The sequence below is a fragment of the Capricornis sumatraensis genome, chromosome 6 (assembly GCF_032405125.1).
Source record: "Capricornis sumatraensis isolate serow.1 chromosome 6, serow.2, whole genome shotgun sequence".
NCBI lineage: Eukaryota > Metazoa > Chordata > Mammalia > Artiodactyla > Bovidae > Capricornis > Capricornis sumatraensis.
The window spans coordinates 112,116,726-112,129,894 of NC_091074.1; the positions used below are offsets into that span (position 1 = coordinate 112,116,726).

General features: G+C 47.3%; 1 protein-coding gene across 1 annotated transcript in view; it reads left to right on the forward strand.

Moving 5' to 3' along the window:
• Positions 1-13,169, forward strand: part of ZNF618 (zinc finger protein 618) — a 74,174-nt gene that overhangs the window by 23,425 nt on the left and 37,580 nt on the right. The window contains 3 exon segments of the mRNA XM_068973657.1: positions 2,420-2,509; positions 3,413-3,448; positions 3,540-3,617. Coding sequence (XP_068829758.1) covers positions 2,420-2,509; positions 3,413-3,448; positions 3,540-3,617 — 204 coding nt within the window.

The window sequence follows — 13,169 nt, forward strand, 5'->3', positions numbered from 1 at the left end:
TCTGCTCCTTGAGCCCCACCCTGCCCCTGCCTGGCCCCTGGCTCCTTCTCCCTCAGTAGCTCCCTTCTCTTCACCTGCCTGTGGTCAGCAGCACAGTTGAAGAACTTCCCTATTTATCTTTCCTTTCTTGACTTCTCTGGGCCCCCCCCTCTCTGGCAGCCCCTCAATGCCCTGTTATGCTCCATCTGGCTTCCGTCGTTCCCGGAGGCTCACTGATTGTGGAGGACTTGGGGACTGAGGTATTTTTGGTCCTTCCGTCACTTTTCCCTTCCTCCCTGCAGTATTCTTTCCCCATGGCCAGTGTGCTCGACTTGACCCTCAATCTTGCATTGCTGCCCTGACCCCCCAAGCAGCCACGCCTGCTCAGAAAGCCTGATGTCTTCACACCCCAGCATGTGACAGGAGCCTGGCCGTGGAGTCCTGGGGAGAAGGTTCAGTCCAGCCTTGTTTTTGCAAAGGAGGATACCAAGTCCCGGATAGAAGTCACGCGGTTTGTTTAGGGTGGAGGTGGGCAGAGAAACCAAGTCTCACCCTTCTAGTCCAGGGATCTTTCATGTATTTCTTAGAAAAATAGCACAGGCATGCATAGCGGCATAGATCCAGTTACCAGTCTCTCAACTAAGAGCCTCGAAGATGAGCTCGACATCCGGCTTTCTAGCCACTGTTGCATTCATTCCCTTTGTTCAACTATATTAGGTGCCATTTACTGAATATTTATTGCATGTTATGCCTTGTGCTTCCCTGGTGGCTCAGACGGTAAAGCGTCAGCCTGCAGTGCGGGAGACCCTGGGTTGGGAAGATCCCCTGGAGAAGGAAATGGCAACCCATTCCAGTACTCTTGCCTGGAAAATTCCATGGACTGAGAGGCTCCTCAGAGCCTGGTAGGCTACAGTCCATGGGGTGGCAAAGAGTCGGACACGACTGAGCAACTTCACTGTATGCCTTGTGCTCATTTATTCTTTATTACAATTCTGGGAGATGAATTTTTTTTATTATTATCATTCCCATTTTGCAGGTGAGAAAATCAAGGTGTGGAGAGTTTAGGTCACATGTCCAACATTAATGACATCTGAAAGTGGTAAAATTGACTTCAAACTTGGGGAGCCTGCCTACAGGGCCTACCTGCCTCCCAAGGCAGATTGGCAGTGGCATTCCTAGAGACGCTGAGCTCTCCTGGGGTTCTGGAGACATGGTCTCACTGACAAGAAACTCATTTTGCCTTTCTTCCCTTGGGTATAAATGTCATCCTAATTCCCTCCAGCCCTTAGGTGAGCCTGGGGATGTGGCCCCATCTGTGCAGTGGTTTGGGATTTGACAGAGCAGGGTGGGGCCGCTTCTTAGCGGCAGAAAGCTGGGGGTTTCTGCCCATCAGAGGTGGCAGATGTATGTGGTCCAGTGGGTAGGAGAGAGGCAGTGTGGACAGAGATGATATACACAGGGCAGGTAGCTGCAGGGCGACCAGCAGTGACCAGTATGGGGGCATTGCAGGGGCAGGAACCCACCTGGAACCAGCACTCAGGTGGCCTCGACTTATCCACCTCTGTTCCCCAGATGTCCGAGAAGGATTATGGTCCAGATGGCACTTGATGGGGGAGGTTGTCTATGCTGGATTGCTGGCCACGGGCGAAGATCATGTGCCAGGCTTGGAATTCTGGAACCGTCAGCATGGGAGAGGCCCTGGGAGTTGGCTCATCTACCACTCTCCCAAATTAGGCGGGAGATGGGGGACTCTGAGTCCCATGGTGGGGTTGGTACTTGCTGGCAGTCTGGGTGAGGCAGGCCAGGACCGAGACTCTCCTACACCCCCACCACCTCTCCCCGCACCACTCCGTGGCTGGCTGGGGCAGAGGCTTGGAGATGGTAGGGCCTGGTAGGATGCTGGATGCCTGGTCCCCATGAAGGGCCGCATGCAGGCCTGCCTTGCTGTGGGGCTCGCGGCAGGTCCCTTCCGATCCTCGGTGGCCTTGAGTGTTAGATGGTTGTTACTTCCTCCCTTGGCTGCAGGGACAAAGGCAGGAAACGCCCGCCGGCTCCTGGCCTGGCTTCTCGCAGTGCAGTGCTACACCACCAGTCCAGTCGCTCGGTCGTGTCCGGCTCTTTGCAACCCCGTGGACGGCAGCACGCCAGGCCTCCCTGTCCATCACCAGCTCCCGGGATGGTTATTCTCATAGAACTTCACAAAGGAAGGGGGGCCAGTTATGAACCCGGCCCTTAGGAGCTCAGCACGCACGGGGTGCCATTGGGAGTGCCTTTGAAAGTGACTTCCAGGCTCCCCGGTCTCCTTCTGGAGAAGACTCTTAACACGCCAGGGGCTCCTCTCCACGGATCATCAGTTGGGTCCAGTCTGGCCCAGACCCACCTCTCACGGCCCCCAAGGGCCCGAAGCCCCGGTAACCCCGTGTCCTTCCGTCCTCCACAGACAACTTCAGGTACACGTGTGACATCTGTGGGAAGAAGTACAAATACTACAGCTGCTTCCAGGAACACCGAGATCTGCACGCGGTGGATGGTGAGTCAGGCCCCTCACCCCTGGGGAGTGGAGTCGCGCAAACAGACCTCTCTCCGGGGCTCTCACCAGGCCCCCGCCCCACCCTCAGCTTCCCCTCCCTCCCTGACCCAGGGAAGGCCAGGCCGCCGACAGACCGCAAGCGAGCGAGCAGAGTGACCAGCTCACGAGGATTCCGGGCGAGGGACGGTCCCCACCATGCTCCCTCAGTATATGCTTCTGATTAGGGTAACCCACATGAAGTTGCCATTTTTGTAGGTCAAAAATCAGTCGAATATCAGCAGTTTTATATCAGTTCGTTTTACAATTTCATGTTGAGTATTCACATGCTCTGGTGAAATTAAACCAATTTTTTAAAATGAATGATGATATTTTAGCATCTTAGATTATAGAGTTAGAAATTAGAACGATAAATTTAGGTAATTTATTTTTGGAATCTTAAGAATCCTGGAAATAGGGTCTTCGCCTGGGAAAGGACCCTGGAAAGTTCCCTCTCCAGCCCCACACCCCCAGCCGGAGTCAAGCCCTGACATCCAGGCCCTATCCCTATAGCCACTGGCCCACCCCTCCTCTCTCCTGCTCTTTCTCTTCCCGTCCCCTTATCCCTCCTTCTCTTTCTGCTGCCCTGGCCCCTCCAGTGAATGGCGGAGATCTGAAAACAGGCCAGCCAGAAAGCATCTTCCTGCCCTGGGGTTGGTCCCAGCCCATGGGGAGGGTCCCAGCCCCATGGGGAGGATGAGGAACAGAAGGATGTGCCCTCCCGGGGCCCCTGGCTTTCTGGGGCATCCACAGTGGCTAAAGCAGGCTTGTGGGACCGAGGCCTGGGGCATCGGGCAGAGGCGGGGACTAACAGGGCTCCTGTTTGCTTCTTTCCTTCTGCGGCTGCCGCCTCCCGCCTGGGCGCAGTGTTTAGTGTGGAAGGGGCCCCTGAGAATCGGGCAGGTAAGTCCTCGGTGGCAGCCCACCTCCCTGTCCCCAGCTGAGCTCTAAGACCTGGTTACCAGGGTGCTAAGGGCCGTGTGTTCTCCCACAGACCCCTTCGACCAAGGTGTCGTGGCCACTGACGAGGTGAAGGAGGAGCCCCCGGAACCATTCCAGAAAATCGGGCCAAGTATGCAGGCCTCTCTGGGGCCAGGGCTGGGTGGGGAGACAGGCAGGGGGTGGCCGAGGGCAGCAGGGCAGGTCCCACTCCTGGAAGGTGTAGTGTTGGGAATCCTGCAGCAACTGGCTCTGGCCAGTGAGCCGCTGGCCTCCTTGTCCCTCACTTTGCCCACCTGTCAAATGGGTCAGTCACTCATAGGACTTTAGTGTTTGAGAAGCAACAGGACAGCACAGGGTCCAGGTCAGAGCAGTAAAGGTACCACAGGCTTGGTGGCTGGTCTGTTAGCCATCCTGAGCCCCGGCTCCTCACCTGTGGAGTAAGGGGGACGCTTTGCCGCAGGTTTGTTGGGGGATTAAATGAGATCATGGATGTAAATCACCTATTCATTAGCACAGTGCCTGGTACATAGTAGTGCTCAGAAAATACTGTTGTTATTTTTGTCGAGTGGGTTTATTAGCCAGTGAAGCTGTCCAGGGGAGCCACATGCGGATGCTCTAGTCCTCACCCCAGTAAACCCCTGGAGGGCAGGAGCCATTCACTTGACCTGCCTGTTTGCAACACATGTGTTGAGTGTCGTAGGGACACAGCAGTGAGCAGGACAGATGTGGCCCTGTTTTGGGTAATTTGCATGGTGGGGGCGGGAGGTGGGCATTCGATCAATAAGCGAGTAGTTACAACATTAGAAGCGCGGGGAACAGTGAGGCCAGGAGGCGACTGACCAGCCTTGGGAATCCAGGAGGCTTCTGTGTGGGGCTGAGAGTGGGGACGAGCCCCTGCACCCCACGTGAAGGCAGGAGGGCTGCGCTTGTCCCAGAAACTGAAAGGCTGATCAGGCCTGAGTTTAGGTCTTAACAGAGCCTTGGAAACCAGAAGAGGGCAGTTAGACTTCATCCCGAGGGGACTGAGCCAGCGTTTACCCAGTGGAAAAGGGACCTGATCAGACTGGCATTGTAGGAAGGTATTTTGGCCGCTGCAGGGAGTATGGATTGGGGTGGGGCGCGGGGGTGGGGTTTTCACAAGTGAGTTCTTCAGGATTTTGCGTGCTTGCTCCTTCCTCTCTGTTTCCCATGCCTCTCTTACTACTCAGCAAGAGGAGACCTCCGCTGGCGCTGCTTGTTGCAGTGAGGATTAAGGCAGCTTGTGAAAGTATACTCACATACGCAGATTGAAGGGATGAGGAAGTTTAGCAAAGGAGAGTCAAGGAAGCTGGGACAGCGAAGCCAGAGACAGACCTCAGAGGGTGGGACCTGGGCCCGGCCCTGGGAAAGCGCTGGACGGACCTCTGAAGAAGGACCTTCCTCCTTCCTCTCCTTTCCCTCTTAAAACACTCAGGGAACTGGAGATGTGATAACATCTGTAAAGGGGTTCCACGGTGCCTGTCATGTGCATGATAAAATCTGATAAACAGTGACATTAATGTTCTTGAAGAAAATGATGAGACCCTTCACACTGAAACTGCTGGAAGTTCGACTGTGGGAAAACCCGGACGTAAATCAGACATGCCCCATGACAGACACTCGTAGACCAGTACAGGACAGGGACGTTGGGATCTCTGGCCCTCCCCTCCCACTGCTCCAGTTCCATCTAACGGCAGCCCCAGCGCAGCGCCCCCACTTCCATCTGTAGCATCATATTTAGGAAGACTGAGTGTAGACTACATAGGCTCTAGAATCACACAAGCCCAGGTTTGAATGCTGACATCCCCAATTTACTAGCTACTTACCCCCTCTGAAAGTGGCTCAGTTGTGTCCGACTCTTTGTGAACCCATGGACTGTAGCATCCATAAAATTCTCTAGGCCAGAATACTGGAGTGGGTAGCCTTTCCCTTCTCCAGGGGATCTTCCCAACCCAGGGATTGAATCCAGGTCTCCCACATTGCAGGCGGATTCTTTACCAGCTGAGCCACCAGGGAAGCCCAAGAATACTGGAGTGGGTAGCCTATCCCTTCTCCAGCAGATCTTTCCAACCCAGGAATTGAACCGGGGTCTCCCAGATTCTGCCTGCAATGGGGGAGACCTGGGCTCGATCCCTGGGATGGGAAGGTCCCATGGAGAAGGGAAAGGCTACCCACTGCAGTATTCTGGCCTGGAGCATTCCATGTACCATATAGTCCATGGGGCACAAAGAGTTGGACACGACTGAGCGACTTTCACTTTCTTTTACTCCTCAGTGTCCTTTGACTCATGTGTAAGTTGGAACAAGAGCATCTATCTCAGAACTTCCCTGGTGGTCTGGTGGTTAAGACTTCACCTTCCAGTGCCAGGCGTGCCATAGTTGAGTCTGGCAGGGAGCTACCCCACATGCCTCAGAACCAAGACATTAAACAGAAGCAATGTTGTAACACGTTCAATAAAGACTTTTTTTAAAAAAAAGAACATCTATTTCTTCTTCAGCGCTGTTGGAGGATGACCAACCACATCAGGTGTCTAACCCAGCACCTGGCTCATGTTCCGGGCTGAACAAATGAGTGATGTTGCCGAGAGACAGTGGAGAGTTTAGAGCCACCCCAGAGATGAACCCCAGCTCTACACTTAATGCCTGCGTGACGTCCTGCAAGTTTTATAATCTCTCTAATCACAGTAGTGACAGTGAAACTCACCTCTCAGGATTGTTGTGCTGATTAGATGAGATTATATTTTTAAAGGAATTAGCATAGTCCCTGACATTGACATGGAAAACATTAAATCCGTGGTACCTGTTAATTACCCAGAAAGGTACAGAGCAAGCTGAAACTTGTTCTTTGTGTCAGTATCTACATCTGACAGCCAGCCAGTTGCTGGGACCTGGGACAAATTATCACAAATTATATGGAAGAGAAGTGCATTGAGAAAACTGAACTGAGTTTGGCTCCCAGCTTGACGCTGTGGAACTGAGATGTCTGTATAAGAGTTACAACTCAGGGGCTGCCTTGAGAGAGAAGAATCCTGCTTCTTGGGCTTCTGGCACTTTTTGTAAGCTGGCTGATGCTATAGAACCGTGATGGTGATGAGCCACAGAATAAGGGGAGCTGGTAGAGGTACAGTGCTCTGTGGAGAGGCTCGTTCCCATGGGTAGAGCTCTGTAGGTAAGAGGAGGAACAGCAGCAGCAGAGCATGCTGGGAAGTACACCTTCCACATCCATGTCAGCTGTGCAAAGCAGAGAGCTAGGTACTCAACGAGGAGGAAGCCAGAGCCAGAACAGAGCAGAGGAGTCCTGCCAGAAAGAGGGAGTTGGTCTAAGAGGCCCCCTGTGTCAGCTTGCTCTTCAGCTGCACATCTGAGAACTGCTCCCCTGGTGATGGTCTGCCATGATAATGGGACGATCAAGGACAATTCATTCAAGTCTGTTGAAACAGAGTAAATCTGGATTTAGACGTTAACTTGATTTTTATACCTAGATAAGGAAGCATCCAGTCCCGAAGAAAGGTAATGCCAAAGAATGTTCAAACTATCACGCAGTCAACACTCATCTCACACGCTAGCAAAGTAATGCTCAAAATTCTTCAAGCCAGGCTTCAACAGTATGTGAACCAAGAACTTACAGATGTTCAAGCTGGGTTTAGAAAAGGCAGAGGAACCAGACATCAAATTGCCAACATCCATTGAATCAATGAAAAAGCAAGAGAGTTCCAGAAAAACATCTATTTCAGCTTTAGTAACTATGTCAAAGCCTTTGTGTGGATCACAACAAACTGTGGAAAATTCTTCAAGAGATGGGAATACCAGACCACCTGACCTGCCTCCTGAGAAATCTGTATACAAGTCAAGAAGCAACAGTTAGAACTAGACATGAAACAACAGACTGGTTCCAAATCAGTCAAGACTGATACAGTCTTGTCATGTCAAGACTGTATATTGTCACCCTGCTTATTTAACTTATATGCAGAGTACATCATGCGAAATGCCAGGCTGGATGAAGCACAAGCTGGAATCAAGATTGCCAGGAGAAATAACAATAACCTCAGATATGAAGATGACACCACCCTTACGGCAGAAAACGAAGAGCTAAAGAGCCTCTTGATGAAAGTGAAAGAGGAGAGTGAAAAAGTTGGCTTAAAACTCAACATTCAAAAAATGAAGATCATGGCATCCATTCCCATCACTTCATGGTAAATAGATGGGGAAACAATGGAAACAGTGCGAAACTTTATTTGGGGGGGCTCCAAAATCACTGCAGATGGTGACTGCAGCCATAAAATTAAAAGACACTTGTTTCTTGGAAGAAAAGCTATGACCAACCTAGACAGCATGTTAAAAAACAGAGACATTACTTTGCCAACAAAGGTCTGTCTAGTCAAGGCTATGGTTTTTCCAGTAGTCATGTTTGGATGTGAGAGTTGGACTATACAGAAAGCTGAGTACCGAAGAGTTGATGCTTTTGAACAGTGGTGTTGAGTCCCTTGGACTGCAAGGAGACCCAGCCAGTCCATCCTAAAGGAAATCAGTCCTGAATAGTCATTGGAGGGACTGATGCTGAAGCTGAAACTTCAATACTTTGGCCACCTGATGCGAAGAACTGACTCATTTGAAAAGACCCTGATGCTGGGAAAGATTGAAGGCAGGAGAAGAAGGGAACGAGAGAGGATGAGATGGTTGGATGGCTTCACTGACTCGATAGACATGAGTTTGAGTAAGCTCCAGGAGTTGGTGATGGACAGGGAAGCCTGGCGAGCTGCAGTCCATGGGATTGCAAAGAGTCGGACACCATTGAGTGACTGAACTGAAGGAAGAGTGACTTTAAAAGTTTTTGGTTTTTAAAAAAGAAAAGTTGGGAATTACGAAAATTCTGCATGACAAGAAAAGGAATTTAGGAAACCTAGAGGAAGAGTATGCCTCTGAAAGTGATGTACCAGTGAGCCTGGGAGGAAATCCTATTAGACAGCCGCAGTTGAGTATGAGAAAATATGACCTTAGTTCAGTCTGGCTGCTATAACAAACTACCCCAGACTGGCCTACATAATAGAAATTTATTTTTCTCACAGTTCTGGAGGCTGAAGTCTGAAATCCGGGTGACAGTATGTTTGGGTTCTGGTCCAAGGATGTTCTTTCTGGCTGTACTCTCACATGGTGAGAAGGAAAAAAGAGCAAGCTCTCTGGTGCCTCTTGTTATAAGGATACTAATTCTATCATGAAGGACCCCACCCCCACCCCCCACCTCCATCCTCATGACCTCATCTAAACCCAGTTACTTCCCAAAGGCCCCATCTCCAAATAGCATTGCACTGACATCTATTTTGGAGATAGGGCATCAGCCTCTAAATATGGGGGTGGGGGAAACAGTTCAGTCCATAACATGACCAGCGTGAGAAAGGAAGCTGCATCATGGAAAAGCAACAAGATGAAAAGGCAAAGAGAGAGGAGTGAGATGAGAAAAAAGGGAGAGATAAAGGAAATAAAAGAACAGAATCGGTATGTAATTAAAGCCTTCATTATAGACAGTAAAGAGCAGAATTGGTCTGCAGAGACGGAATTAATGATGTGAAGGACAAACTTGAACAGATGAGCATCGTAAGAGGAAAACATGATAAATACAGAGAATAGGGAACCTGTTCCAGATCATTGGTGTTCCTCTACCAGTGGGCCGGAAGCAATACTCCAGAGACTCAATAGAAGAAACAACTGCTCAGCTCAAGGAAGACCTATGTATGCAGATTCAAAGGCTTGTCATATGTCAGGTAGTCAATATAAAATACCCATAACTAAACGATATTAGTGACTCCTTAGGAATATAAGGGGGAAGACCATACAGGCACCTGGAAATAAAAAGCAAGTTATTTTCAAGTGACTCAGTGACTCCAAGGTAGACTTGCCTCGGATTTCCCTACACTACTAAATACTGAAGTATTGTGGAGTATATTCTGAACGGGAAAGGTTGCAATCTTAAGAATTTTATATCTAGACAAATTTTTATTTATGTGTAAAGAAAAAAGCAAGGGCTCAAAATCAGGCTGTTTCTCCTGTGAACCCATCTTCAAAAAAAAGTTACTTGAAGATGTACTCCAATGAACTGACTGGTTGAATAGATTTAAGGGCTCAATTTTGAGGCATTAATTCATAGTCCCATCACTTCATGGCAAATAGATGGGGAAACAGTGGACACAGTGGCTGACTTTATTTTGGGGGGCTCCAAAATCACTGCAGATGGTGATTGCAGCCATGAAATTAAAAGATGCTTACTCCTTTGAAGGAAAGTTATGAACAACCTAGACAGCATATTCAAAAGCAGAGACATTACTTTGTCAACAGAGGTCCATCTAATCAAGGCTATGGTTTTTCCAGTGGTCATGTATGGATGTGAGAGTTGAACTATAAAGAAAGCTGAGCACTGAAGAATTGATGCTTTTGAACTGTGGTGTTGGAGAGGACTCTTGAGAGTCCCTTGGACTGCAAGGAGGTCCAGCCAGTCCATCCTAAAGGAGATCAGTACAGGTTGTTCATTGGAAGGACTGATGTTGAAGCTGAAATTCCCAATACTTTGGCCACCTGATGTGAAGAGCTGACTCATTTGAAATGAGTCAACCTGATGCTGGGAAAGATTGAGGGCAGGAGGAGAAGGGGACAACAGACGATGAAATGGCTGGATGGCATCACTGACTTGATGGACATGGGTTTGGGTAGACTCTGGGAATTGGTGATGGACAGGGAGGCCTGCCGTGCTGCAGTTCATGGGGTCGCAAAGAGTCAGACACGACTGAGCAATGGAACTGAACTGAACTGAATTCATAGTACAGGAGGACTTGGGTGAATACTGAACCCAGGTAAACTAGAAGTAAGTTTAAAATGTTGCAAATCTGATTATAAAATTAAATGAGGAAGACAGAGATTATTTTAAAATATTAAGAATGAACTTTCAAATCCGAGAAGGAAGGAACAGGTGAGGGATACAATGAAGTAGGTTAAGTCAGTCCTCATAGTGCAGTCCCCAGACCAGCAGCATCAGCATATCCTGGAGGCCTGTTAGAAATGGTAACTCCCAGGCCCTACCTACACCAGACCTGTGGAATCAGAATCTCCAAGGTGGGGCTCAGAAATCTGTTGTAACAGCTTTTCTAGATGATTCTTATTCAGGCTAAAGTTTGAGAGGTACTGAGTTGAACTGCCTTTCTCAATGGTAATAGATATAAAAATAGCACTTCTTGCCTGAATATAAAAATTAGAGAAATGTATCTTTTCTCTAAAAGCAAATGAGACCATCTAAAAGCAATGGAGAATATTGGAAAATGATGGAATACCAGAGAATAATGGAAAAGCAAAGAAAAGGGTTCATACATCAAACAACCAAAAGCTAAGGGGATAAACGAGAAAAAAAAAAGAATCATAAAACCAAGTCAATAATAGCAATGAAAGCAAATGTCATAATTTCCTTTATTAGAAGACAAAGATTCTCAGGTTAATTTAAAATAGTCCATGGAAGTCCAGTCATTAGGATTAGATGCTTTCACTGCTAGGGCCTGGTCTCAATCCTTGGTCAGAGAACTAAGATCCTGCAAGCCACATGGTGCAATCAAAAAAAAAAAAAAAACAAAAAACACCAACATCCAGTTGTTACTAGTGTATTAGAGACATAACTAGTTAATTCCTTATTTTTCACACTTCTCTTTCCCAGGGAGCACTTTCCTACTGTCTTAACTAAACTGAATTCCCTGCTAGGGTTCCCATAGCACTGTTAACATCTCCTTAAGAACACCTGTTGTGCTTCTAATTTTAAATTTGTTTGTGTCATTATTTCATTGTTTGTATTTCTTTTCTCCATTTCTAGACTGTAAGCTCCTTAAAGGCAGGAACCATGACTGTTTTTGCTCAGCGTTTTTTACCCGGCATTTAGCAGAGTACCTGTTAAATGAAAGTACAAAAAATTTTAGTTTAATGGCTTTAGACACGTGTGAACAAGTAGCAGGAAGACTCTAACACAGTCATTATCAAGAATTAATAATATGAATACCAGACAAACTAATAAAACAGTGTAATTAAAAGAGCAGCAGTTCTTAACTTTCCCACACTTCAGGATTCTCTGTAGGACCTGTTAAAACAGTTTGCTGGATCCCATACCTTGGATTTTTCTTTCAGAAAATCCTGAATAAGTCCTGAGGATTTGCATTCCTAACAGGTTCCCAAGTGATGCTAATGAGGGACCACCATCATTTGAGAAGCACTGTGTTAGAAAATAGAGCTTCCCCCCTGGCTCAAAGGTAAAGAATCCACCTGCCAAGGCAGGGACTCAGGTTCAATCCCTGGGTCAGGAAGATCCCTGGAGAAGGAAATGGCAGCCCACTCCAGTATTCTTGCCTGCGAAATCCTATGGACAGAGGGGCCTGGTGGGCTACAGTCCATTAGGTCAGAAAAGAGTCGGACACGACTTAGTGGCTAAACAGCAGCAGCGGTGTTAGGAAATAGTGTAATATTAATAAAGGATCCAGTTCACAGTGGAGGTTTTGATCTCATGAGCCTGTCTGCATCAAATGACATTATATCTAATATACAAACTAATTTTAGAAACACAGTCAAATGGAAAATTTGATCACAACACTTAGTCTTTGACAGAGCGAGAAGAGAAACAAGAGTCTGAATAAGACAATTAATAACAGTTGATCTAACAACTTAAAAGCCTACAAAGAGCAAATAATATATCTTTCCCAGTGTTGGTGATTCAGTTACAAAAATTACTTAGCTACTAAAATTTTTAAAGCTTCTGTATGCCAAGAAACAAATGTAAACAGACTAAGAAACCAATCAAGAGAAAATACATGTAACTTATAGAAAATGTTGATGTCCTTAGTCTACAGAGTTCTTGGCGATTTTAACAAGGTAAACATGCCTATAGGAACGTTGACTGTAAATTCAAATAGGAAAGCCAAAGAAGAAAAACCGTAGTTCATTAATCCTGAAAAATAGCTTCCTGAGAACTCAGAGAAATGGAAAATGAAATCAGCAGTGCAATATATTTCTCCCTCTCAGGCACAGTAAGAAGATGATAGTACTTAACTCTGGAAACAGTCATTTTCATATTTTTCTTATGGGGATGAAAATTGACCCAACCTTTCAATAAGTAGTTGGTGCTTTGGTGATCAAAAGCCTTAAAAACACACACCCTTAATTTATCCTGAAGAAGTATTGTGCACAGATTATGAGGGATAATCTTTATTTTGCAGTGATGTGCAAAAATAATGAGCAGATGTGCAAAAATTTCTATGAGGATGGAGATCGCAGCATTTTTTTTTATAAGGAAAGAATTTTGAAACAATCTCAGTGTCCTCTGGTTTAGGAGACTGGCTCAGCAAATTTCAAAGTCCAGTGGGAACCAGGCAGCCAATAAATGCAGTGGAGATCAATGCTTATTGATTTGAGCAAGATGTCCACAAAATATTGTCAACTGAATGCGCCAGGTTACCAAGAGCATATAGATCAGGGCCGGTTAATTCAAGGCCTGTAGAAGAATGACGGCTGATGTCAGTGAGAGATGAGATGGGAGTGAGAGGCGGGGTCTAGGGCAAGTGGTCAGGTGAACGCTCCACCCCGTGGGGTACCTGCTCCTCTTTGTTTGGGGATTATAGATGATTGAAGTTTCTCTTATATTTAAAATT